General features: G+C 43.4%; 1 protein-coding gene across 5 annotated transcripts in view; it reads left to right on the top strand.

Annotated features, from left to right (window-relative positions):
* The window catches only part of LOC115575308 (nuclear GTPase SLIP-GC-like), a 28,859-nt gene extending 6,612 nt beyond the window's left edge, over nucleotides 1-22,247 (top strand). Inside the window, exons 9-23 of one of the 5 annotated variants that reach the window (XM_030407242.1) lie at nucleotides 730-946; nucleotides 1,096-1,323; nucleotides 1,751-1,957; nucleotides 2,086-2,261; nucleotides 2,551-2,644; nucleotides 2,737-2,824; nucleotides 2,989-3,110; nucleotides 3,430-3,603; nucleotides 3,698-3,855; nucleotides 4,035-4,152; nucleotides 9,822-9,930; nucleotides 10,036-10,169; nucleotides 10,382-10,463; nucleotides 21,886-21,967; nucleotides 22,111-22,247. In XM_030407242.1, the coding sequence (XP_030263102.1) occupies nucleotides 730-946; nucleotides 1,096-1,323; nucleotides 1,751-1,957; nucleotides 2,086-2,261; nucleotides 2,551-2,644; nucleotides 2,737-2,824; nucleotides 2,989-3,110; nucleotides 3,430-3,603; nucleotides 3,698-3,855; nucleotides 4,035-4,152; nucleotides 9,822-9,930; nucleotides 10,036-10,169; nucleotides 10,382-10,463; nucleotides 21,886-21,967; nucleotides 22,111-22,144 (2,023 nt within the window). In that variant the 3' untranslated portion in view covers nucleotides 22,145-22,247. Of the gene's footprint in view, nucleotides 1-729; nucleotides 947-1,095; nucleotides 1,324-1,750; nucleotides 1,958-2,085; nucleotides 2,262-2,550; nucleotides 2,645-2,736; nucleotides 2,825-2,988; nucleotides 3,111-3,429; nucleotides 3,604-3,697; nucleotides 3,856-4,034; nucleotides 4,153-4,262; nucleotides 4,498-4,579; nucleotides 4,732-9,821; nucleotides 9,931-10,035; nucleotides 10,170-10,381; nucleotides 10,464-10,605; nucleotides 10,688-10,828; nucleotides 11,793-21,885; nucleotides 21,968-22,110 lie in introns of those variants that run through there. The other 4 variants (XM_030407243.1, XR_003982652.1, XR_003982650.1 and 1 more) reach the window with 4 other exon arrangements.
* Nucleotides 22,248-27,784: the final 5,537 nt, after the last annotated feature.

The following is a 27,784-nucleotide window of genomic DNA, read 5'->3' as shown; positions in this document are numbered from 1 at the left end:
TCTTAAAAATAATGACGCCAAACAAGGCAAGGTAAATAGTTTTTAAGGTCAAATATAATGGTAAAATCAAAAATAGTAAAAAACGGCCAATTATACCCTGGACTGCATAAAGTCCCAATAACACACCCAATCAAAACTCTCTATAATCCAAATTGAAACATTTCTTGGTCCACATTTAAATTCATTAAGCTATTTAAGCGTTATGTGTGTGTTTGTGTGTGATACACCTGATGACACAAAAAGGAAGAAATGTATCTATATACATTGTAAAACTAGGAGAATATAACTGATGTTTATTTTCGCAAATAAAAGTTTGTAATTAATCACTTTATTCTTTTAGTGTATGTGGGTTGGGGTTGGGGGGGCCTGGCTTGTCTTGGACACAGGCAAGGGGAGCTTCAAGGAAAAAAGGTTGGGAACCACTGATCTAGTTTATAGTGAAAATCGAAGTGGTCCTAGTACTGAGCATTGACTGACACCAGTTTCCAGAGAGGAGGGTTTGGTCAAGGAGCCATTCCATATGACCTGAAAGGTGCGATTTCTCAGGTATGATGTAAACTTGGTTAGAGCAGAGTAAGCAATGTCAAGTTCAGCCAGTGGAGTGGAGAGGAAGATTTGGTGGTTGACTGTGTCAAACGCAGAAGATAGGTCAAGGAGAATTAGGATGGATTAATTCGATCAATTAACAAATATTTAAACTAAACTTTAACTTTAAATCTGTTGCAACAGAAATAAAATCAGTGACCTGGAGACAGACAAGAGGGTCCTGGTTGGTGTTTTTGGTAAAACTGGGGCTGGAAAGAGCTCTTTGATAAATGCTGTCATTGGAGAGAAGAACCTTCTGCCTTCAGGAAGCATCAGTGCATGTACCTCAGTCATGATTAAAGTGGAGGCCAACATGAAGAGCCCAAAGTATGAGGCGGACATTGAGTTCATCACAAAAGAGGTAAAAATTGGTTGAATGAGTTTAGATCCAAGATTTACTTGAAACTAGTTGGAAAAAATGATATAGCTGCAAAAACATATACTAGTGCAGACATTATCGTTTTTACATGCCATTTAAACATGAGTTAAACACAATCATTTATATTTTAGGAGTGGAAAGACGAGTTGTGGTCCTTGTTAAATTTCCTTGGGGATAATGCAGATCAGGGAAATGATCAGGACGAAGAGGAAGATTATCGTGACATTGATGAAAAGCTGTCAGCAGTGTATGGAGAGGAATGGAGAAGCAAATCTGCTGAAGACCTCATGGATAACAAATACTTCAAAGAAATTCCAGAATTTCTCCAATCCAAGAGGAAGATTTTGACATGTGAATCAGTAAGTGAGACAAAATATTATGTATACATGGTTTATCTCATATAAAAGTGTTGATGATGTTCTTGGAACATCATAATTAATGTTGCTACAGGACCATCATGTATACTCCAACTACAAAACCCATCTTTGCAATGAGCTGTTGTGGAAAAATGGGTTAAAGGTGCACTATGTAGTTTTGGAGGAGAAATCTCAATCAGATCTTCATTGACTGATTTTGATGTCAAAACAAACACATAAACTCTTTTCATTGTCATGACTGAATAGACTGAACAACCGAACTGACCTTTCATACTGTTTTACTTTGTTCATATTTGGCGGGCCCTGCCATGTTTCTAGCTTCAAACTGTGTTCTTGGGACCTTGTTTTCCTCTTTCTTCCTCTTTTCCTTCTCCCTAATTTATAAAACTATTTTCGTTATTTGTTTCAGGCTAAAGAGCTGTCTGCAAAATGTGTCAAATACACAAAAAGTGACTCAAAAGACGGAGACGGTAAAGAAAGAAAGAGATGGTATTGGCCACTAGTGAAGTGTGTGACTGTCAGGGTGCCAAAGAATCGTCTTCTCCAGCATGTCACAATTGTGGATCTTCCTGGAACTGGTGACCGTAACAAGAGCAGAGATGAAATGTGGAAATCGGTAATTTAAATGCATGGACTGTTGATTAATGTACATTACTGTCTTAACAGGAAAAGTGTTACATCAAATTATCACACAGCACTGATAACGTACCTATTCATAGTAACCTTGGGATTATGCTCCTTCAGGTTGTTGGAAGTTGTTCCATTGTGTGGATTGTGACTGAAATTAATCGAGCAGCAGCAGAGAAAGAAACCTGGGAGATCCTGAAAAGTGCCAGCAGCATCATGGGAAATGGTGGCGAGTGTCAGCAGATTGATTTTATCTGCACCAAGTCGGATAATATTGAAGATTCAGATGACTCGTAAGTGAACATGCACAAGCAAATGCAATACATGTAATTTCAGGGATATGATCCAGTCCTGGGGCACAGTTTGGTCCGTTTCTGGTGCGGCAGGGAAAACAAAGAATTTTTAGGATTAGTAGTATAGTAGAAAATATATTTTTTTTCATTCACTTGTTCAACAGATAGAAACAGGCACAGGTTTACAAACAGATTATTTTGACTTTTAATTCTATTTTTGAAAGAACACTGTAGCAAAAAAAACTTTATACTGTACGATGTTCCTCTTCATGCAAATCTTTTCTTACAGTTCAGCAGCTGGTGTCCGTGCACTCATATTAAAAAAAAACATGAAAGCCAAGGAAGAAGTGAACAAAGAATTCAAAAAACTAAACAAGGTTAAGGTGAGTTTTATAGACAGACAGGATGTCCAACCAAAGATTGTCTACAACTGCAAGCCTGCTTTAAAACTCTTCAATTTTGTTTATTTTTTCAGAAACATTTTGGTGACGAATGTTTTAAAGTGTTCACAGTGAGCTCCAAAGAGTTTTTCAAGAAAAAACATCTAGCACCAGATGAAACTGGTAGGAGAAGTCTTCATATATGTGGATAACAGAAAGTGTACAGCGCAAATAACTATATACAGAAATGACTAATTGGATTATGAAATATGAATGTTAGTGTAGAACATAAATAAATGGCATGAATCTATATTTCATTTTTAAAATCTTTTTTTTTTTTTTTATAGAAATACCCAAACTCCAGGAATTTCTGCAAGATCTCAATAACCGTCACTCAGAGACACTGAACTATGTGTCTGGAGCTTATGGGATTCTCTCTCTGATTCAAGGGGCCCACAGCAGAAACGTGGTATTTTTTATTTTCTTCAAATGTCTTAATTGTCATTAATAATGACAGTAAATATTCAGAGCAGCTCAGTAAGCTTCTGTTTGTAAGTATGCTCTTTTAGTATGCTCATATGTAATGAAAACATAGCAAAGTCAAATAACAGACCCAATTAACTTTTGATACTGATTAAAATCCTGAATTTAGTTTGAGAGGCTGCATAATCACAGTCAGGATGGTCATACCGTAAGCAATAGAAGTACATTTCAAACATTGTACAACAAAATTAAATAAGTGTTATGGTTTCATTTCTTTATATACTTTTTGTGCTGTTTCATTTCAGGCTGGCAATACAGCAGATGTGTGCAAAGACCTTGAAGAAAAAATAAGTCATGAACTTGAAAAAGTCAAAAGACCCATGGAAGAGGCTTACATGACTTTTGAAAAATGCCTGAGTGAGGGGGTTGAAAAATCAGAAAGCTTGTGTGACAAAGTCTTAAAGTCCATCTTACAACCTGTACGTATTTAAAACATTATTAAATCAAAACAACTGATTTTGGTCTTTATATGAATATGTTAACTATCTTTTAATTTTTTCTGTTTTGTTTCAGAGAGGAGTATCAGGTCGTGGTTTTCACAAGATCTTAAAATGTGTGGTTAGGAATTGTGGCACCTACAAACCAAAAAACAAGAAACCAATAAACCTCAATGTCAAGTTAGCTGCATGCCTGACTGACAGCATTGATGAGGAATTCAAGAAGACCTTCCCGTAAGAAATGAATTAATAAGCATATATGACAATATGTAGAATGTACAGAATTAAGAGATTCTTCAATATACAGTTAATATGAATTATGTCTGAAAATACATATGTACAAATGTTAATACTGAAATTTAAACATGTCAGTTCTTTCTTCATGAAATGTACAATTTGTTATCATGTTTCAGAAATGAGAAAAAATGTGGAGCATTCAATGGGGTCATCAATACATTTTCCCTTGGCATGGAGGAGCTGATTCAGAAGTACAAAGATGTCGAACTGCAACTGATATTTCTCAAGACAGAGGTAAAATATGAGAACAATACCATCCTATTCATTAGTCCAATGTCAAGCTGTTTATTCAGGGAAAAAAACATCCATCTAACTATCATCTATTCACTGCATTGCTTTGTAAGTTACACAGAATTGAACACTAAGAAGAAACAATGTACATGGACCAACTGCAGATCTTAGCCAGTGGCTTGGTCATGGGCACTGACTGGAGAATAACCCTGATTAAAACCAGAGTACACAGGGAGAACATGCAAACTTGGCAGAGAAAGGCCCCGCCCCAGTGAGAATCCAACCCAGGACCTTCTTGGCGAAAGTGCTAACAAAAAAAGGCTGACTGGCAAAGGTCCTTCTATGAAAGTAAGACAAATAGATTAAAGAACAATTAATAAATAAGTATATATTTTTAAATATATATTTTTTAAATATATTTTTAAAAAAGGATAAGAAGAAAGAAGAAAAACTGAAAATATTACCTTGGCATTGACAAGAGACCATCTTGCTATAGGATCACACCAGCAATGATATCCATCAACATGTACACATTTGGACCCCTAACTACTCAGTCGGCATTAATTTATTATATCATTATTACTCAGAAGTCCATCCATCTTCTTATTTTTTTTTCAATCTTTTTTTATTGGGTTTTGCAGATGTATACATTTGTATTAAACAATTTACAAGGAGTTAAGTACATTTTTCTTTTAGGAGAAACAACAGAAAGAAAGAGTGGTCACTGAGGTATTGCTGCATGTCCAAACAACTTATATCAAACTAGAAAAACCACAATAAGGATGATAAGATGAAAAAGGTTAAAAAGTAGAACTAGGACAGAAATAGACAATTAAAAGGTAAAGGGAACGAAAAACCAAAAAAAAACAACCAAAAAACCCCAAAAAGACATGAGAAATACAGGCACATCACTCAGGTAATATTAAACTGCAATAGAGAAAGTAGCAGACATCCCAAGTCAAGGTAGCGGCATATAGACCTCATCACAGCAGAGATAATATATCCACTTCTCTAAGCTACTTCTGTCGTGTCAGTTGGGGGTGAGATGAAGATCTGTCTTCTAAACAAATTGAAGGAAAGGGCCCCATAACTTCTCAAATTTACTGGAGCAGCCAGTTAAAGACAGTCTGATTTTCTCCAACTTAAGAAAATAAAGGTTATCCCTAATCCAGCGGACGTGACAGGGCGGTCTTGTTGATTTCCAATTAATTACAAGTAATCTTCTGGCCAGCAGGGTAGCAAAAGCAAGTACATCCTTTTGGACTTAGTGAGGGAAGGAGGGGCAACCCCAAATAGTGCACTCAGAGCATTTGGCCTTATTTTTTCCCCAATTACCTCTGACAGGGTATTAAAAATCTCAGTCCAGTAATTATATAGAGAAGGGCAATGCCAGAGCGTGTGTATTAAGTTTGCAGGAGATAGCTGACACCTATAACAAGTTGGAGTTACACCCTCATAAATCTTAGTCAGTTGAGCCTTAGTATAATAGGTACAGTGTACAACTTTGCACTGAATAAGACTGTGTCTTGCACAAATAGAAGATTTATGTACCCATCTCAAAATCTCTGTCCAGACTTCCTCTGATATCGCCAGTCACACACTTCACTAGGTCCACCTCCCAGAGAGACTTTATCAAGCCTAAGGGCTCTGAACGTAAAAGATTAATTTGATTATAGATATATGAGATAGAGCCTTTAAGAGTGGTGATTGGTATCAAGAGAGTATCCAAGGCTGAGTCAGAGGGTAAATTAGGAAAGCTAGAAAAGGTGTCATAAACAAAGCTTCGGACTTGTAAATATCTAGAGAAATGTTGCTTAGGAAGTGAAAATGTATCTGAAAGTTACTGAAATGAAGCAAATACATTATTAATATACAGGTCTATGAATGTCAAAATTTGTCCACCTTAAGAAACACTGTCTATTAGAGAAGGAGGAAATGCATGGTTAGCTGCGAGTGGTGCATAAATAGAGAATGCCTGTAGGCCAAAGTAACACTTAAACTGAACCCAGATCCTGAGTGAGGTCTTAACGATCACATTTTTGGTGTAGGGAAAAGTGGAGGAGTGGATAGGAGAGTGCACTAAGGCTTTCAGGGAGACTGGCTTTGCTGAACTTGCCTCCATAACCAGCCATGCTGGGGGTGGATCAAAAGCCTCATATTGAAGCCAGTATTTAAGAATCCTAATATTGGTAGCCCAATAATTGAACCAAAGATTTGGCAGCCCTCCCAGTGGCTTCAGTCTTTGCAAATATTGTTTGCGCAGCCTAGGGATTTTCTTATTCCAGGCTATCGAGTTTGAGGAAAAAAGACTGAGGGAGGAAGAGTGGTACGCACTGGAATAAGTAGGAGAGTCTTGGGAGTATGTTCATTTTTTTACGGAGTTGACACGTGCAATCCAAGCCTGTAATAAGAGGATTGGATCGAAGGGCTATCGAGAGAGGTTCAATGGCGATTACGAAAAATAGGGGGCTCAAGGGGCAACCCTCTAGTAGAGCGATACAGGTGAAAAAATTCTGATTGGATATTATTCGTCCTGACTGAGGCTTGTGGGGCTGAATAAAGAAACTTAATCCATGAAATAAAATTATTCTTTAAACCAAAATTCTCCAAAGCATAGAAGAGGTAATCCCACTCAACCCTGTCTAATGCCTTTTCGGCATCTAATGAAATAATGGCTTCATAAGTGTTGGAAGAAGAGACACTGTAAAGTACATTGAACAGACGTCTAAGGTTAGAGAAAGAGTGCTTATTTCGAGTGAACCCTGTTTGGTCCAAGGAAATGATAGAGGGGAGAAAGGATTCCAGGTGTAGTGCTAATAGTTTGGATAACAATTTAAAATCAGCATTCAATAAACTTATTGGACGATAAGAGGTGCAGGCTATGGGTCCTTGCCCTTTTTAAGAAGAAGGGAAATGGAGGCTTGATTAAGAGTTTGAGGAAGGCGGCCCAGTTCAAATGATTCATTGAACATATCCAATAACAAAGGGGCAAGCGTGTATTAAGACGCCATGCTGCATGCGTAGAATTGAAGTTCTTAAAGCATATATTCATAATAATAGGGGAAATAAAAAAATAACAGAAATAACAATAGCATCATATTTACAGTTAGATACAGATGACAGCAGTCTATTATCAACCAAAAAATAATCAATGCGGGTGAAAGTGTGATGGACCTGAGAAAAAAAAGAATATTCCCTCTTAGAGGGGTTAAAAAAGCGCCAGATGTCAGTGACAGCTAATTACAGCTAACAGGAGTATTATATAAGAGTGATGATCTGAGGCAAAGCTGGAAGTGAAAACTTGACTGAGACAAAAAGAAACAAAACAAAAAGAGAGAAAAACAGAAACAAAAGCATGAAAACAAACACGTACCTTTCCCCTCCCATCCGTCTGCCCACCCACATGGACTTTAGCAGAGGCATCCCCCCCAAACGGGATATGTACAATGTACCCCCTAAACAAACATGCTGTCACACCTCTTATAGCTCTGAAGAGAGCCTATAGTAAACAACTGAAGAACTACAACTAATTAGGTGTTGGAACTGTAACATGGAGTTAAATCAATGAAGTTACACTGTGATAACTGTACTTATAACCAGGCCAGTTAACTCATCTGACTAATAAATCAATACATAATATTGAACAACAATTTGAACAGTATAAAATTATGAACACTTGCAGCATCTCACAAGCAATTGTGTCATAACAGTAAGGGACCTAGAGTGCTACAGTTTTTGCCTGAGGTATTCCTGCATTCAAGTGGTCACAATGAGCCATGTTGGGTTAAATCAAGACTTAGACTTAGACAACTTTATTCATCCTTTTGGGAGGTTCCCTCACGGAAATTGAAGCTCGGTGTCACACACAGCACTGTTACACACATATAGAGGATCAATAACAGGAGTAAACAAGAAAACAAAATTGGTGTCATATCAGAACTGTAGTTCACTGAACACATTAAGAAAACATGACATCCAGGATAGGTGGCAAATGTAGTCCTCAGGAATAATAACAGTAGCAGCCCCATAGCAAATAAACATGTGTGCTAAATAGTGTCATCAATGACTCCCTTTTTAATGTTCTTCTCAATAATGTATAAAGCCAATGTCAGATCCATAAACCTGTGAGTGATACGTAACGTTGCCGGGTAAAGAAGACCAAACTTGATGTTTGGGCAGGAATGGAGCTCCCTCTTCAACGCAGCAAAGGCGGCCCGCCGGGGTTAAGTTGGGGTAGAATGAGATCCTCCTGCCCATGTAGGACAGCGGGGAAGCTCCTCCGGCACGACATAGGATTTGGTTCCGAACTTGAAATAGGTTTACACGAATCACGAGTGGACGAGGGCGCTCATCATCCCTGGGTTTTGTGCGTAGAGTGCGATGGGCCCTACAGGCCAAGTATGTCCTGTAGGAGCTGGGCCACAAACTCGGTGGGATGGGGACCCTCAGTGCCCTCAGGCAGGCCAACTAGGCGAACATTATACCATCTTGAACGACTCTCCAGGTCCTCGCATTTCTTTGACAAGGAGTCAACAATTAGCTCTGAGGTCGGATAGCTCTGTGTCGTGAGCGTTAGCCGAGCGCTCGAGGTCCGCAAACGATTCACCATATGAAGCAAGTCTGTTCTCAAAGGGCTCCAAAGCCACCACGATCTCTCTTTTAACTGCTGCTGAGATGCTGTTTTTAAACTTACTGATAATATCCGATCGCATATCGTCCATCATCTCCCTCATGTTTAGCAACAGGGTGGCGTTAGCATTAGCATCTGGCTGCTCTGAGGATTGTGGCTCAGGTGATGGCTGGGGCCTGCCGCGGCATGTTTTAGAAGCATCATTTCTCCCTCGGCCTGCCATCATAGAGTGTCCGCGAGCGAAAAAATAAGTTTAGGCTGCAGTATTAGGGCTTATTGCGGTACAAAGAATACAAAAGTGTAATATACAGGGTTTGTACGGGTGCTTGAAATCCTTGAAAGTGCTTGAATTTCAATGTTGTGTTTTCAAGGTCTGAAAAGTGCTTGGATTTTAGTTTAAGTGCTTGAAAGTGCTTGACATTATAACTCTGTGGCTTTCTCAATATTGGGATCAGACTGGATGATTAATTTCTGAAGTTTTTGCTATTATGAAATATAATTTTAGATGTTTACAGCATAATACAATTTACATAATTGTTATAAAAAGTGATGAAAAAAAAATCACAAGTATATATATTCCTTTAGATACGTATTTTACCCCAGCAATAAGGTGCTGGAAAATCTTAAAAATGACCCTTAAAAGTGCTTGAAAAGTGCTTGAATTTGACCTTGAAAAATGTGTACGAACCCTGAATATAAAAGTGTAAAAAAAAGTCACATTCCAGCAGAGCCTCTGTGAAACGCGTCTTACATCTTCGTCGTTCTGCACTGCCCACCCGTTTTCTTATTTTGATGTAAGCTGCAGTCGTGGCAATTAAATATCAGTTGCTTGTCTAGAGCAGATGAGAGTTGTATATTAGTTGTACATTATACCATGTACAATACATCGCATTCATAATCTGCAGATCAGATGGCATCAGACAGAACACATGCTGGAAGCCCACAGACACAAGATTTCACCCTACACACATATTTGAAAGTTGAAAACTTGAAAACTTGTTGAAAAAGAATAAGTTACCTTGTATTGTTTTTTTTTTCCAAGGAGGAAAAAATTAAGACTGTACTCAACAAAACCATCCGGGAGAAAAAGAAAACAGTCTACAACAGTCTGACAACAACAATCGAGGAAAACATGCAGGACTGCTATCAGCGTAAGATGGAAGATCATAACATAAACACTCTGGCAGTAACACACATTTATATTGTTGCCACAGTGCAGAAAATGTAGTTGACATATTTGTTCTGTTTTATTGCAGAAGCAGCAGGATTTAGAGGAAAGGACTCACTGAAAAATATGAGGGACACTGTCAAGCAGCATGTATATTCTTTAAAGAACACCATGTTTGAGCAGGCTAAAGATATAATGTTGAGACGGCTCAGAAAGTTGAAGGTTTGTCATATTCTATCAAATCCAATAATGATACAGTCAAACATGTTGTGCAGCACATCTTTATATTCATCTGTGATTCTAGGTGATCTGTTTGTTTTGTTGTCTGGTCTCAACACAAATGTAGACAGACAAATCACATAGGATTCATTTTAATATTGAACACTGTTTGACAGTGTGAGTGATAACTAATAAAGTTTCTGATGCTGAATTAGGTTTACATCCTGAAGGAACTGAAGGAAACGATGCAGAAATCAATCAAGCTGTCACTCAAGACAGATGATTACTCACTCCCAGGTAAGGGAGTTTTATCAAAGTTTAAAACAATTACAGTCTCTAAAAATACATCCAATATTTATTGAAAGTAATAGCAAGACATTTCCAATAGTGTTATTGATGGTGCACTTGGTGTAAACAAATTGTTTCTTTGTTGTTTTAGATTTCACGGTGGAACTTGTGGAGGTGAAAAAACACTACAATTGCTTGAAGAAAAACCAAGATGAAGAAACACCACAGATCTGGTAAAACTTTTGTTGGATTTGTTAACATGATGCACTGATTCTAACCTGTTTTAAATAATGCTAACAGTGTATTTACTCACAGTAGCAGCTGATAACTGTTCAAAGTCAGTTTGATGTTTGTCTTTCTGGTGGATGTTTCAGTTTTGCTCAGTGGGGAGAAGCATCCGACGCCTGACTACAAACTAAAGGTCCCTGCAGACCTGCTGCGTAGAGACAGGAGGCCTCTGAGATTTGGCCTCAACCATTTCTGTCAAGTTGTTATTCCTGTACTCTTTCAGGGTTGTATGTTGAGTTTTCTTGTTGTAAATTTCATTCAGAAGGATTTTAAGGATTTTTTTATTTTTTATTTTTCCTGCAAAGGATATTTTCACTCTTTAATTGATTGAATCAGAGGCAGACAGAACATGTGTGTGTGTGTGTGTCGCAGCAGAGTTCCTCAGTCATATTTAAACCAGGGACGTTGTGGTTTCATTGTACTAGTCTTAACAACCACACCATCATGGTGCAGAGACATTTTGTTTTTCATTTGTTCTCCTTCTTGAGTATATGTTATGGTATTCATTCATGTTGTTATTTTTCATAGTTTAGTAGTTAATTTTTAGTTGAGTTTAATGGTTGATTGGGATCAATACACTGCAATTTAATTATATTCACATTTTAGTTCTGTGTGTTTTCATTAAACCCCTGAACCTTGATTACAAGCTTTAGCTCGTATATGACATGGACATCAGGGTTTTCAAACAAATGATCTTGAATGACCCTTTTGTCTTAATGCTAAATAATTGTTTCTGCGTGTTCATATATGAGAAATAGAGAGAATTAGATGAAAATGATAAACTAGCTGATTGTTTTGTTTCTGTTATTTTTGCATAGATGGACAGATAGGTGACAAAGGAAAACCTGAATGAATGAGTGGAGATACATGACAAATACAGAATCTTTCTTACAGGACTCGAGGGGTCATTGGATGTTTTTATGAGAATGGAAATGATGTGAATCAGTTGAACACCTGTTGGAGACGGTTCAAGACATCCCTTAAAGTGTCACCAATCTTTTTGGATTTTGTATACCGTTCAATAAAGTTCTCTTCTGAGTGAAAATGCCACTGATTGGTTGTCTTATTTGTTGTTAATATGGTCATTAAAGCACCCAAAAGCTTCTGAAGGTTCTCCCTGACATTTGTTTTGATTGTTCTTGGTCCTCATTCTGTAAATGAAGAGAAAGAAATTGTCACAGTCCTGAAGCTGTTCATCTTCAAAACTACTTTCATACAGGGCAACAATGTTCAGCTGTTTTTCTGACAATAATGAATCTTCATATCTAAACAGGTTCAGAAGAGGCATGTTGATATTAATTTTAAAATAATGGTAGCTGCAGGTATTTGTTCCTGTTCATGTTTGTTCATGTTAGCAAACTACCACTTACTGCTTACTGATGCAAGGAAATGGAACATGCTGACTAATAGATGGCCAATAAATAGGGATGGGCCTCAAGAGGACTTTTTTAAATTGTGCTTATTCAGCCTAGTTCCTTTATAAACCAGCGATAAAGAAAAGTGTGATTGCTAAGAGGGAGAACAATAATATTACTGACATGCTATCAGGCAACTAACACTGTGTTTAACAGGTGGTGGATCTGGTATTCTTTAAGGGTTAATTCCCCTTTAGGATAAATAGTTTGAATCCTTTTTGCATGGCTTTGTCTGTTTTCAGTGTATGTAAGTCATGAGTGATGTGAACACATGGTAGGAACAATTTTTATAAAGAAATGACTTTACTGAGAAAAGTTACGCTTTCTGATAGGTCCGAAAGTGTGATTTGCAAAACATTAATAACACAATACAACACAATAATTCTATCTGAAAGTGGCCAAATGAACCAACAGATTAAGAAAAGAGCCCAGACAAAATACTTTTCACATTTACGTTATAACTTTCACAGCGACACAACAAATGAGTAAAGAAATCAGCCCCAACTGATTGGTGTAAAAATATTTTGCAGGTATAATCCCCAACATAGCTGTTGTTATTATTCAAATAAGTCCCACATCATCATGGAGCAGGTGTGATGTGTGGAGCAACAACATTGCGCAACAGTTATAGTTGGAAAAAAGTTGTTTTTTAGGGAGAAAGACTAAAGGCAAGAATAAAGGTACAATAATTACTGTCTTGAAATCCAAAGAAATAAACTGATAAGTTTGCAGTATAGTGTCATTGTCTGTACCGCTACAATACCAAATGTGTTGTTTCATTTCAGGCAGGTGAAACAGGCCAAAAAGAACCATGGAAGAGGCTTGTAAGGTTCTTGGAAAATGCCTCATTGAGGGAGTTGAAAAGTCAAAAACAACAACTGGTGATGCTGACGAATATTATTCCTCATATCTAAACAGGTTCAGTTGAGGCATGTTGTTCTTCCTTTTGGAATAATGGTAACAGCAAGAATATGTTCATGTATGTTCATGTTAGCAAACTGCAACTTACTGCCTGCTGATTGCAAGAAAATGGAACATGCTGACTCATCGATGGCCTCAACAAGACTTTTTTTAATTCTGCTTATTCAGCCTAGTTAAATTATAAACCACAGATAAAGAGAACTGTGATTGCTAAGAGGAAGAACAATGATATCAGTGACATGATATCAGGCAACCACTTTAACAGTAAAACACTCTGTGTATAGCAGGAGGTGGATCTGGTATTCTTTAAGGGTTAATTCCTCTTTAGAATAATAGTTTGCATCCTTTTTGCCTGGCTTTGTCTGTTTTCAGTGTATTTAAGTGATGTGTACATGTGGTAGGAATAGTTTCCATAAAGAAATGGCTTCACTGAGAAAAAGTTAAGCCTTCTGATAGGTCCAAAAGTGTGTTTTGCAAAACAATAATAACACAATAACACAATTATTCCATATGAAAGTTAATTTGTAAATCCCACCATCTCTAGCCGTATATAAACCATATCTAATCAGTTTATTATTTGGTCTTTCATTGCCCAACAGATTAAGAGAAGAGCCCAAACTAAATCCTGTTCACATTTAGTCTATTAGTTTCACGACGAGACAACAAAGAGTGAAGTCAGCCCCAACAAACCTGTTAATGACTCCCACATCATCATGGAGCATCTATGATGTGTGGAGCAACAACATTGCCCAACAGGTATGACAGAAATTAAAAATAACCACCAGTATGGATTTGTTGATAATGACACATGAAAAATGTCTCAACCAGGCAATCATTTACACACATTTAACTATCAATTTAAAAAAAACCTGTTGTTCATAGGTTAGTAATCATTACCAAGGACCGACCCATGAGCTATTCGTCACTTTTAGGGACTCAGAAGTGATGTTGTGAAACACCCTGTGTTTATAAGTGGCTCACCTCGTACGCCCTATGGGTTATTTCCACTTCAGGATAAATGTTTTGCATTCTATTTGTGTGAGTTTGCCTTTCTTGTGTGTGTGGAACATTGCCAACACTGATGTAGATACAATGCACCAGCAAATTGTATGAGTACACATTATATGAACAATTTAAACACACGAAAGTGTTCAAGAATTTCAAGCTAAATGTGATGATGGTGCTCTTTGGTAGGGAGAACTGAGGTTCAAAGAGATAAAAAACAACCAAGACACTCCTCTGGCACAAAGGTTATAAAGCCTTTATTGAGATGGCGAATAAACAACTATGAAATTGTCATCGCCATAAAGATCTTTAACCTTTGAGCAAGAACACTGCCTTCAATATTTCTTTCTCTTTTTGAACACAGATAGCTTTACTATAAACTAAGGTGCAACACAACTAAAGCTTCCTTATATACAGTACATTAGGAGAAACATATGATTGCAACACCAACATGCAACATTTGAAAATATTTTAATATGCTGATTTCCACATTGAAAAATGCAACCTTGTCAGGACTTCTCAAAGATCTGATACACTGATGAAGTTGTGTCCTCTGGCAGCACTCTCAAGCTTTGTATTGATCTCAGCATGTTCAAACCAAGGGTGTAGGTTTGATTTTGACATTGGTGGGGACAAACCACTCTCTCCCAGTTGCTGTCTACAGTTGGACCAGTTTCCTTAGAAATAGACCACATTATATAATTAACTACTCTCTATGACTGCATCTGAAAATATGCAGGCAGGCAACATCACATTTATAAAGTTAATATTTACACATTTAATTTTTTTTGTAGAAACAAATTTACATTTTAATTACATTACAGTGTTATAACCTATGTTGAGGTCTCACCTTTAACGCCACCTGGTCTCTCCCTGAACTAGGCCTACAACCAGGCAAGATTGCTGCAGCATCCTAATGAAATAACACATGATGCCAGCCTGAAATTAACTTTGTATGATGCATTACCTACTATACATAAGCAGTCAAACATATGCAGTAAAACATTTAGTATAGCACCATGTCAAATTTACCGGTAGCTCTGAATTTTGCCTATATGAGCTACAGCCTGGCAGGGATTCCTCTGTCACCTGATAAATATAATATTGATGCTATAAGCAGCGACAAAGCACGGCTCAAATCTTGAAGAAGATCATTAGTATTCACCAGGCCTACTTTTAATATTACAACTAGCTAACACTTAAAATTAAATTAACCACCATGTCCTTATTCAAGTTCACCTGCTGCTGTGACTCTGCCACTCCACCGCTGTCTGATAAAGGCTGTGTTGCTTCTTCTGTCATCTGACAAAGTAACAAACACAGCAGCACAGCCATGTTTAACAAAGTATAAAATTTTTCTCCCCTGGCTATGGCCCCAACAATGTCCTATACAGCTACCTGTTCAGCACCAAACAACAGACAGACACAGTTAGCAAGCAGCTGGAATACACAAGCCTTTGGGAAACATTCAAACATTAAACTTAATTTCCATCCATCCATCCATCCATCCATTTTCATCCGCTTATCCGGGGCCGGGTCGCGGGGGCAGCTGCCTGAGCAGGGACACCCAGACTTCCCTCTCCCCGGATACTGCCTCCAGCTCTTCCGGGAGGACCCCAAGGCGTTCCCAGGCCAGCTGAGCGACATAGTCACACCAGCGTGTCCTGGGTCTTCCTCGGGGTCTCCTCCCGGAGGGACATGCCAGGAACACCTCCCGAGGGAGGCGTCCCGGGGGCATCCGAAACAGATGCCCGAGCCACCTCAGCTGGCTCTCTCGATGTGGAGGAGCAGCGGCTCTACTCTGAGCTCCTCCTGGGTGACAGAGCTCTTCACCCTATCTCTAAGGGAGCGCCCTGCCACCCTGCGGAGGAAACTCATTTCGGCCGCTTGTATCCGGGATCTTATTCTTTCGGTCGTGACCCAAAGTTCATGGCCATAGGTGAGGGTCGGAACGTAGATTGACTGGTAATCTCTTCACCACGACAGACCGATACAAAGACCGCATTACTGCGGCCGCTGCACCAATCCGTCTGTCAATCTCACGCTCCATCCTTCCCTCACTCATGAACAAGACCCCAAGATACTTAAACTCCTCCACTTGAGGCAGGAACTCTCCTCCCACCTGGAGGGAGCAGGCCACCTTTTTCCGGTCGAGAACCATGGCCTCGGATTTGGAGGTGCTGATTCTCATCCCAGCCGCTTCACACTCGGCTGCAAACCGCCCCAGGACATGCTGGAGGTCCCGGCTCGAAGGAGCCAACAAGACCACATCATCCGCGAAAAGCAGAGATGAGATCCATTGGCTCCCGAACCAGATCCCCTCCGGCCCGTGGCTGCGCCTAGAAATTCTGTCCATAAAAGTAATGAACAGAACCGGTGACAAAGGGCAGCCCTGCCGGAGTCCAACATGTACTGGGAACAGGTCTGACTTACTGCCGGCATTGCGAACCAAGCTCCTGCTCCGGCAGTACAGGGACCGTACGGCCCTTAACAGAGGGCCTCCGACCCCGTACTCCCGGAGCACCCCCCACAGTATGCCACGAGGGACACGGTCGAATGCCTTCTCCAAGTCCACAAAACACATGTGGACTGGTTGGGCAAACTCGAGGTTCGACTATCGGCCGAATTCTCCTCTCCAGTACCCTGGAATAGACTTTCCCGGGGAGGCTGAGGAGTGTGATCCCCCGATAGTTGGAACACACCCTCTGGTCCCCCTTTTTAAATAGGGGGACCACCACCCCGGTCTGCCAGTCCAGAGGCACTGTCCCCGACTGCCACGCGATGCTGCAGAGACGTGTCAGCCAAGACAGCCCCACAACATCCAGAGACTTGAGGTACTCAGGGCGGATCTCATCCACCCCCGGTGCTTTGCCACTGAGGAGCTTACGAACTACCTCAGTGACTTCGGCTTGGGTGATGGATGGGTCAACCTCTGAGTCCCCAGCCTCTGCTTACTCTATGGAAGGCGTGTCAGTGGGATTGAGGAGATCCTCGAAGTATTCCTTCCACCGCCCGACGATGTCCCCAGTCGAGGTCAACAGCTCCCCACCTCCACTGTAAACAGTGTTGGTGGAGGACTGCTTCCCCCTCCTGAGGCGCCGGATGGTTTGCCAGAATTTCTTCGAGGCCGACCGGTAGTCCTCCTCCATGGCCTCCCCGAACTCTTCCCAGACCCGAGTTTTTGCTTCCGAGACTGCCTGTGCTGCCGCACGCTTGGCCTGCCGGTACCCGTCAGCTGCCTCAGGAGTCCCCCGGGCCAGCCAGGCCCGGTAAGACTCCTTCTTCAGCTTGACAGCAACCCTTACTTCCGGGGTCCACCACCGGGTTCGGGGATTGCTGCCGCGACAGGCACCGGAGACCTTACGGTCACAGCTCCGGACAGCCGCGTCAACAATGGAGGTGGAGAACATGGTCCATTCGGACTCAATGTCCCCAGCCTCCCTCGGGATCTGGTCAAAGCTCTCCCGGAGGTGGGAGTTAAAGATCTCCCTGGCAGAGGGTTCTGCCAGACGTTCCCAGCAGACCCTCACGATACGTTTGGGTCTGCCAGGTCTGTCCAGCTTCCTCCCCCGCCAGCGGATCCAACTCACCACCAGGTGGTGATCAGTTGACAGCTCAGCCCCTCTCTTCACCCGAGTGTCCAAGACATACGGCCGGAGGTCAGATGACACGACCACAAAGTCGATCATTGATCTCCGGCCTAGGGTGTCCTGGTGCCACGTGCACATATGGACACCCTTATGCTTGAACATGGTGTTCGTAATGGACAAACTGTGACTAGCACAGAAGTCCAGTAACAAAACACCACTCGGGTTCAGATCGGGGAGGCCGTTCCTCCCAATCACACCCCTCCAGGTAACACTGTCATCGCCCACGTGGGCGTTGAAGTCCCCCAGGAGAACGACGGAGTCCCCGGTTGGAGCACTCTCCAGTACCCCTCCCAGGGACTCCAAGAAGGCCGGGTACTCTGCACCGCTGTTCGGCCCATAAGCCGAGACAACGGTGAGAGTCCTATCCCCGACCCGAAGGCGCAGGGAAACGACCCTCTCGTTCACCGGGGAGAACTCCAACACATGGCGGCTGAGCTGGGGGGCTATAAGCAAGCCCACACCAGCTCGCCGCCTCTCGCCGCGGGCAACTCCAGAGTAGAAGAGAGTCCAGCCTCTCTCAAGGAGTTGGGTTCCAGAGCCCAGGCTGTGCGTGGAGGTGAGCCCGACTATTTCTAGTCGGTACCGCTCAACCTCCCGCACCAGCTCAGGCTCTTTCCCCCCCAGTGAGGTGACATTCCATGTCCCCATGACTAGAATCACCATCCGGGGATTGGGCCGCCGGGGCCCACGACCGCCACCCATATCCCTCTGCACCGGCCCCTTCTGAACCCTCCTGCGAGTGGTGAGCCCACGGGAGGGCGGGCCCACGTTGCTCGTTCGGGCTGCGCCCGGCCGGGTCCCATGGGCAGAGACCCGGCCACCAGGCGCTCGCCTGCAAGCCCCAACCCCAGGCCTGGCTCCAGGGTGGGGCCCCTGTGACGCCGATCCGGGCGACGTGCACGTCCTTGGTATTCTTGCTTTCATCAGGGGCGAGTGAACCGATCTTAGTCTGACCCGTCACCTAGGACCTGTTTGCCTTGGGAGACCCTACCAGGGGCATTAAGCCCCGGGCAACATAGCTCCTAGGATCATTCGGGTGCTCAAACCCCTCCACCACGATAAGGTGCTGGTTCAAGGAGGAGAACTTAATTTCCATTTCATTTTATGTACATTTTCCAGATTTAGTTTGATCACAGTCTCTATTTGTTTTCCCCATGTACTATTGTAGTGGGTAATGTTCATTCTTTGACAAACCTTCAACAAACTTAAATAAATAAACACTAACATTAGTGTATACAGGCTTATAGAAACCAAACACTGTGATACGAATAAAGAACTCTTGACGCCCTCTACACAGTGTGGATTATTATTAAAGTCTGACTGCGAAGGGTTTAGATTCAGACGATGACACTTCTCCCAACATTCAGTTTGAACCTGGACTTCTGTTAGAATCAGACACGTTGAATAAAATATACTCATCTAAGACATAAAATAGTATGTCTAAAAAACAAACTTTCACTTAACACCACCCCAAACAACCAGCAGGAGCCCCCAGTGCACCAATAATTAGACAACCCTCTCCTGCTGTTGTATCCTTTTAACAGAGGTGGAAAAGTAACTAGTACAGAACTTAAGTGCAGTTTTGAGGGACTTGGAGATTACTATTTCTTTTTATTTTACTTTGTACTTCAACTCCACTCCATTAACACATCTGTATTTACACATTTGAATTGAACGTTCTGAACCTGCTTGATTAGCAGAGAGGACAGAACGTTGGCAATGGGTGGAGATGATATAAGAGAACAATCTCAGAGTTCATCAAGCACAGGAGGAGTCATGTTCATGCATGAAAGAGGAACAGACTAAATATAAGTACAATAACATCAATGCATTACATTAAAAACTGAGAGATAAACTAAAGTTAAAAATTATGATAATGTGTAGGAAACTTACTGTGTTATTTTGTCACTAATTTGTAGTAATAACCATGTAATTTATGTGATATGGATGTATTATGTGCACATAATGTTGCTACTTTAAGTATCCCTTTTTAAAATCTGCATTCTGTTAAGTTCAGCCCCTTTATGTCGCTTTGTAGTCAGGCGTCTGCTGTCCTCCTATCACTATAAAGCTTTTTATAGTGGTAGGAGGTAGTGGAGAATAAAACAAAGATATTTTAAAATGTCTTAAGCTTAGCAGGTAATTTCAGTTGTGATAGAATTACATCATCAAACATCCATGAAATGTTCTTTTTATTAAATATGGAAATGGAAAACAGCATTTTCACAAAATTGACTTTTTGATGGCTTTACTTGTGAACCTCATTATTACAGTGAAATTAAATAAGACCTTTTCCATTGGTTAAACTTGTCTCTTTTCGCTCCAAATATCAAACATATTATGATTGCTTGTATTATGATTGTTTACTTTCTAGTTGCTGTTGATCATGGACGATTTTGTTTGTAACAAATTAACTGAGTGGGGCCTCAGCGAATATATTCAAAAACTCAAAGGTAAAGTATTTCCTTGGTTATTTGTTGGACACAGATATTATTCTATTGGTGCCGGCTCAAGACTGGCATAAAATGACAAGTATGACACAGAGCAGAAAAGTTCAAAATCTTTAATTCAAAACTAACAGAGGTTGAAACCAGTTCGGTGAACAGAAAGGCAACATTACCCAGGTACGAGACAACAAAGTCCCAGAATGAGGGAGGGGTTCAGGCAAGTAGGATCAAGATAAACAGGAAACAATAAACGCTGGACAGTCTGACAGAGGGCAAAATGAAGTGGGCCAGTGTCAGTACTTAAATGTTTTATGACTCACTATGTTTCATCCATTTATAATTTTTGATTGCTGACATCCTGGCAGCTGACGTGAATCATCATTTAAGAGACACCACCGGAAAAGACTCATGTTGTTAAAGGTAATGCTCTGCACCATGAAAATATTTGACTCTATTTGTTCTCATTAATCTAACTAATGAAGATATATGTTTTTTGTCACTGACAGGAGCATCAACAAGTTACTGTATAACATTTTTGTTTGCAACTATTTTTGTCACTATAGAAAACACAACAAACCAGGAAACAATTGATTCTCCTGCTCAGGTAAGTTACTGCAAGTTTGATACAATTTTGCATCTTCTAGGGTGTTTATCACAATTACACAGGTTGTTTGAATGTCTGCCCAAAATTTTACATGACTGTCATCTTAGATTTATATTTGCAGTTTCAACTACTTCCCAGTGTTTTATCAGGCTTATCCCAGATACTGCTATGAAAGTAAGATTTAATAGATACATTAAAAATGTATAAATATATACCTTTTTCAAATACTCTATATAAAATGAGTAAAGAGAAAGTTTCGTGAGTGCATATTGCATGATTGTGACACTATATGTTTACAAATATCTCTTCACAGACAGAAACTCCTGCCAAATCACTTTTTTTTCTGGTAGTTTCTGTTACAAAAAAAATTTGCAATGATGACAAAAGGACACATATTCCACAAGGTGAAAACATAAGAAAATATTGTGCCTTGTATTGTTTTTTTCTCTAAGGAAGAAAAAGTTAAGATGAGACTCAATGAAATCATGCGGGAGTACAAGAAACTTGTCTACAGTAGTCTGACAACAACAATTGAGGAAAACATTAAGGACTGCTATCAAAGTAAGATTAGAAGTCATGACATAAACAACCTGGTAGTATGATAATACAAAAAAACATCATCATCATAGTGCAGAAAATGTAGTTGAGAACATATTTCTGTTTTATTGCAGAAGCAGCAGGATTTAGAGGAAAGGACTCACTGAAAAATATGAGGGACACTATCAAGCAGCATGTACATTCTTTAAAGAACACCATGTTTGAGCAGGCTAAAGATATAATGCTGGGCCAACTGAGAGACCTGAAGGTTTGTCACATTCTATCAATTCCAATAATTATGTAGTCAAAGATGTTGTGCAGCACATCTTTATTTTCATTTGCCTGGTCTGAACACGAATGTAGACAGACAAATCACATTGAATTCAGTTTGATATTGAAAACTGTTTGACAGTATGAGTGATAACTAATAAAGTTTCTGATGCTGAATTGCTGACAGTCTCTAAAAATACCTTCAATGTTTATTGAAAGTAATGCCAAGACATTTCCAATAGTGTTATTGATGGTGCACATGTTGTAAACAAAATGTTTTTTATGTTGTTTTAGATTTCACAGTGGAACTTGTGGAGATGAAAAAACACTTCAATTACTTGAAGGAAAGCCAAGAAGAAGAAACACCACAGATTTGGTAAAACTTTTGTTAGAATGTTCACATGATGCTCTAATTCTAACCTGTTTTGAATAATGCTAACAATGTATTTACTTACAGTAGCAGCTGATAACTGTTTAATGTCACAGTCTTGATGTTTGTCTTTCTGGTGGACGTTTAAGTTTTGCTCAGTGGGGAGAAGCAGCAGACGTCTGACTACAAACTAAAGGTCCCTGCAGACCTGCTGTGTAGAGACAGGAGGCCTTTGAGATTTGGCCTCAACCATTTCTGTCAAGTTGTTATCCCTGTTCTCTTTGAGAATTGTATGTTGAGTTTTCTTGTTGTAAATTTCATTCAGAAGGATTTTAAGAAGTTTTTTTCTGTTTTTTTTTTTTTTTTCAGACCGAACATATTTGTGTGTTGCAGCAAAGTTCCCCAGTCAGATTTAAACCAGGGATATCGCGGTTTATATAGCACTGGTCCTAAGCTTTAGGTCAGATATGACATGGACATCAGGCTTTTTAAACAAATGCTCTTGAATGACCATTTTGTCTTAATGCTAAATGATTGTTTCTGTGTGTTCATATGTGAGAAATAGAGAGAATTAGATGATAGTGATAAACCAGCTGATTGTTTTGATTCAAGTGTACAGACAAGTGATAAGAAAAAACCTGAATGAATGAGTGAAGATACTTGACAAATACGGTTGCTTTCATATAGGACTCAAGGGGTGAAAATGATTGAATCAATTGAACACCTATGGGAGACGGTTCCAGGCATCCACTAATCAATTTTCTTTTATTTTGTATACTTTCAATAAAGTGCACTTCTGAGTGAAAATGCCACTGGTTGTTTGGCTTCTTTGTTGTTAATGTTGTAGTTAAAGCACCCAAAATCTGCTCAACGTTCTCCCTGACATTTATTTTAATTGGTTTTGGTCCTTATTTTGTCAATGAAGAGAAATAAATTGTCACAGTCCTGAAGCCGTTCATCTTCAAAACTTCTTTCATACAGGGCAACGATGTTCAGCTGTTTTTTCTGGTGAATATTGTATCCAGACAGGTTTAGTTGAGGCATGTTGTTATTAATTTTGGAACAATGGTAGCTGCAGGTATTTGCTCATGTTTGTTCATGTTAGCAAACTGCCACTAACTACCTGCTGATGCAAGAAAATGGAACATGCTGACTCATAAACGGCCCATAAATAGGGATGGACCTCAAGAGGACTTTTTTGAAATTGTGCTTATTCAGCCTAGTTCCTTTATAAACCAGAGATAAAGAAAAGTTTGATTGCTAAGAGGAAGAACAATGATATCAGTGACATGACATCAGGCAACCAGCACTGTGTCTAACCCGTAGTGGTTCTCTATCGTCTCGAGACTATCTCTCCACTCCGTTACATATTCCATATGTACGGGGATATGACCCCCGCTGCTTGTCAGGGCACTTGGATATTTCTTTAAGACACACCGGCTTGCCCGGCCACGCCCCATTGCGTAGCTATAAAGCACCTGCGCCGGCGTGTAATCACTGATTGTTTGATCTCCACTTGTGCGTCAGGGTGCAGTGTCACACAATCTACATAAAACAAAGAAAGGAAAGTAAGAAAAAGGGAAAAGTAAGGAAAGAGAGGAGACTGTACAGCTGTGTATCCGCTTACCGGAGTAAGTCGGGGTGTCTGTCTCTGGCAGCCTCCCTGGATTGCTGTGCAGAACTCTTTCTGTCCTCTCTCAGCGGAGCCATCATCCTGCCCGGTCGAGCCGGAGGGTCTCAGGCTCCCGGCAGTGGTGGCTGTGGGTTCTTCCCGGCGTATTGCTCGCGGCTCATGAGCTGACGCGCTCAGTGGATAGAGCCGAGTACTGACAGTGTCGGAGCAAGGTCCTCTCCCCGACATATTGCTCGCGGCTCGTGAGCTGACGCGCTCGGTGGGGTAACATCGTGCATCTGGTCTGGGCAAGCCGGAGGTCTCCGGCCCCCGGCCTTGGCGGCGTCCTCTCCCCGGCGTATTGCCCCCCATCCCCTCGTGAACGTACGGCCCTCAGCAGCGGCCGGCACGCAGAGTACACTCAAAAACAAATAACAAGCAAGAGAGCCGCGGTGCTGCCGGCTAGCAGGTAAACAGGAAGTGGCGAAGTACTTCCGGTTCCCGGCCCTTGGCAGTATGGCAGACCAGGAGGGACATTGCTGTGTGGGCTGCGGGGTGGCCATGCCCCTAGATGATGGGCATGATAACTGCGTGCTGTGTTTGGGACATGAGCATGCTCTGGTCTCTAAGGAAAATCCTCAGTCGTGCATGGATTGCTTTATTCTGCCTGCACGTACTAGGGAGGCCTGCTGTCGCTTTTTTGCTGCAAAGCGTGCAGGCTCCCATGTTTCTGAGGGGCCGAGACAGAAAACTGGGAGAATGGCGACAGCCTCGGAGGGGAGGAGGGAGTATCTAGGAGCCTGGCAGGCTCCATTACCTCCTCTTCAGCCTATGGTGGTCCGGCCTCCGCTTAGCTCTTTCCCGTCCCCAGCTTCGGGGTCAGGCAGGGAGGAAGAAGAAGCCGAGGAGGAGGACGTGGATGTGGAAACCATCTTTTCCTCTGATGACAATGACCTCTCTTGTGCACAGCACATAGTGGGCGAGGTGACAAGAGGGGAGTTGGCCCACCGGTTTGAGGAGGTGATTCGGTTTGACTCGGTTGGCCAATACCGGGGCCATTTTGTCACTCTACCTCCGCGACTTGTCTCATCAAGTTCAGGCGGACACCAGTGTAGGCGAGGAGCTGCGGATGGCCTCCTCATGCCTCTCCTCAGTGTTGAAGGAGCAGGCTGAGGCAGCAGGCTGTGCCTTAGCTTCCTTCTGGGTGGTCAGGCGCCACTTGTGGCTGTCTCAGTCCCAGCTTCAGCAGGGGGATAGAGACTGCCTGCTTAAGGTGCCAGTGGAACCCACCGCAATGTTTGGGCCCCACGCTACTGCCTTGATACAGCAGGCTCAGGAGAGCCTTCGCTGTGCGAAGGAGGTCTCAGGTGGCCTGGCCAGGCGCGCCACGGGCCCTGGGAGGCCAAGACCGTCTCGGCCTCAGCTGGCACCAGAAGCCTCGACAAGGGGTCGAGGGGACTTTAGACTCCAGTTGGAGGCTTCCCGGCAGCGCGGGTACCGCCGACAGGGCAGAGGGAGAGGACGACCTGCTAAGGCTCAGAGTTCCTCTAGGCGCCCCCCGCCCTCCTGACGGCCAACGGGCCCCGGCTGGGGGCCCTGGGGGCAGACCCGTGGGTGGTCTCAACCATGACCCGCGGATACCGTATCCAGTTTTTACGCCGGCCACCAGTAACAAGGACACCCACCTTTACAACAGTGGGCGATCCTCAACAGAGAGCAGTCTTGCAGGCGGAGCTGTCCACATTCCTGGAGAAGGAAGCTATAAGGGAGGTGCCCTCCGGAGATCACCAGGCCAGGTTTTTCTCCCGCTATTTTTTTGGCCCCAAAGAGAGATGGGGGGCTCCGCCCAATTGTAGACCTCAGGGGGCTCAACAGGTATCTCCGGCCCCTGCGATGCTGGTTCCTGACAGTCCCCAGGGTGAGACAGGCAGTCACTGCAGGAGACTGGTTTGCCACCATAGACCTCAAAGATGCGTATTTCCAGATACCCATCTGGAGGGGTCACCGGCGGTTCCTGCGGTTCGGGTTTGCAGGCAGGGTGTACGAGTTCCAGGTACTGCCATTCGGCATTTCTCTGGCACCACGGACCTTCACTCACTGTATGGATGCAGCCGTCTCCCCTCTGAGGCAGGGAGGGATCAGGATCCTGAACTACCTCGACGACTGGCTGGTCTGTGCAGTCTCGGAGGAGCAGTGCTGCCACCACGTCGCCCGGCTGTTGAACCACGTTCAGGATTTAGATCTGCGTCTGAACTACAAAAAGAGCAGGCTGGAGCCTTCCCAAGTGACCACCTTCCTGGGGATGGTCCTGGACTCGAGGAGGGCGACGGTTGCTCTGACCCTGGAGAGGCAGCAGGCCTTCAGGACTTGCCTCGCCCCTTTCCAGCTGCAGGCTCTGGTCAACTGGGGACTCTGCCTTCACCTTATGGGCCTAATGGCAGCCATGGTGCAGGTGGTCCCCCTTGCCCTCTTACACATGCGGCCCGTGCAGAGGTGCCTGCTGAGCTTGGGGTTGTGCCCTCAGAGGTCCCACAAGACCAAATTGGTGGTCTCTCGGAGGCTTCACAGGGCCCTCCAGTGGTGGAGGGTCCCAGCAAACATCAAGCGGGGCCAAGCCCTGGGTCCATTGTTCTATCGCCAGCTAGTGTACACAGACGCATCCTCCTCAGGGTGGGGCGCCGTACACGAAGGCTGTGGTGTCAACGGGGTCTGGACCGGCCGGTGGCTGTGCCAGCACATAAACGTCCTAGAGCTGAGGGCGGTTCTCCTCGCTCTGCGTCGCTTCCTGCCAAGGCTAAGGGGTCACCATGTCATCGTCCGCACCGACAGCACAGTGACGGCCGCTTACATCAACAGACAGGGGGGCCTCGGCTCCCCTGCCCTGTGCAAGCTTACAACCATCCTGTGGCAGTGGGCTCACCCACACTTCCTCTCGCTCAGAGCCGTGCACGTACCAGGGGCACTGAACTCCGCGGCGGACATCATGTCGAGGGGAGGGCCCCAGCCGGGGGAGTGGAGACTCCACCTTCAGGTGGTCTCCGAGATATGGCGCCGCCTAGGCAGGGCAGAGGTCGACCTGTTTGCGTCCAGGGAGTCGACGCATTGCCCGCTCTTTTTCTCCCTGAGGAACGACGATCCCCCCATGGGTTGGGATGCTCTGGCGCATCCTTGGCCCCGGGTTCTGCTCTACGCCTTTCCTCCCTTCACCCTTCTCCAGCCTCTTCTCCGAAGAGTTCTGGTGGAGCGTGTGCGGCTTATACTGGTGGCTCCTCTGTGGCCCCACATGCCGTGGTTCTCAGCGATTCCACCCCTGCTGGACGGGTTGCCATGGGAGCTCCCGCACCGGAGGGACCTGCTCTCCCAGGCGAACGGAGCCCTGTTCCACCCCTTTCCAGAGGGGCTCAGGCTGGTGGCCTGGCCCCTGAGAGGGACAGGCTCCTGGCCTTAGGGCTGCCGGAGCTGGTGGTGGCGACAATCCAGCATGCCGGGCTCCTTCCACGAGGGCCGCCTATTCATACTGTTGGCAGGTGTTTACCACCTGGTGTGTGTCTCACCAGGTGGACCCATATTTGGCCTCGGCTCAGGAGATCCTGCGGTTCCTGCAGTCCCAGCTTGAGGCACAGAAGGCCGCCATAACACTGCGAGGGTTGGTGGCAGCAATCAAGGCGGTGCGCATCGGGGAAGTTGCACTGAGTACGGAGGACTGTGTGCTCATTTCCCGGTTTCTTCGAGGGGCCCAGCGACTTACGGTGCGTACCGCCGGCCCTGCAGTTCCCCCCTGGGATTTGGACGTCGTCCTTGGAGCCCTTCAGCGTCCCCCCTTCGAACCTTTAGGGGGTGCTGACCTCAAATGGCTTTCCATGAAAACCGCCCTTCTGCTCGCCGTCACCTCGGCCAGAAGGGTGAGTGAACTCCATGCCCTGTCGGTGCACGGTGATTGCTGTCGGTTTTCCCCAGACGGCTCGAGTGTGGTTCTCCGCCCCAACCCTGCCTTCCTGCCTAAGGTCCTGACTGAGTTCCACCTGGCTCAGTCGGTCGAGCTCCGGTCTCTCTCCTCGCCCAGCGCTGGCGAGGAGGTTGAGCAGAGCCAGTCCGCACTATGCAGGGCCCTGACGGCGTACATTCGTCGTACTCAGGCGGTCCGGAAGTCCGACCAGCTTTTTGTGTGTTACGACCATGGGCGTTTGGGCAGGCCTCTGTCAAAATCCAGG

Source organism: Sparus aurata, chromosome 23 (genome assembly GCF_900880675.1).
Source record: "Sparus aurata chromosome 23, fSpaAur1.1, whole genome shotgun sequence".
In the NCBI taxonomy this organism is placed as follows: domain Eukaryota; kingdom Metazoa; phylum Chordata; class Actinopteri; order Spariformes; family Sparidae; genus Sparus; species Sparus aurata.
The sequence above is the reverse complement of the archived record's forward strand: the minus strand, read 5'-3'. Positions and strand labels throughout refer to the sequence as shown.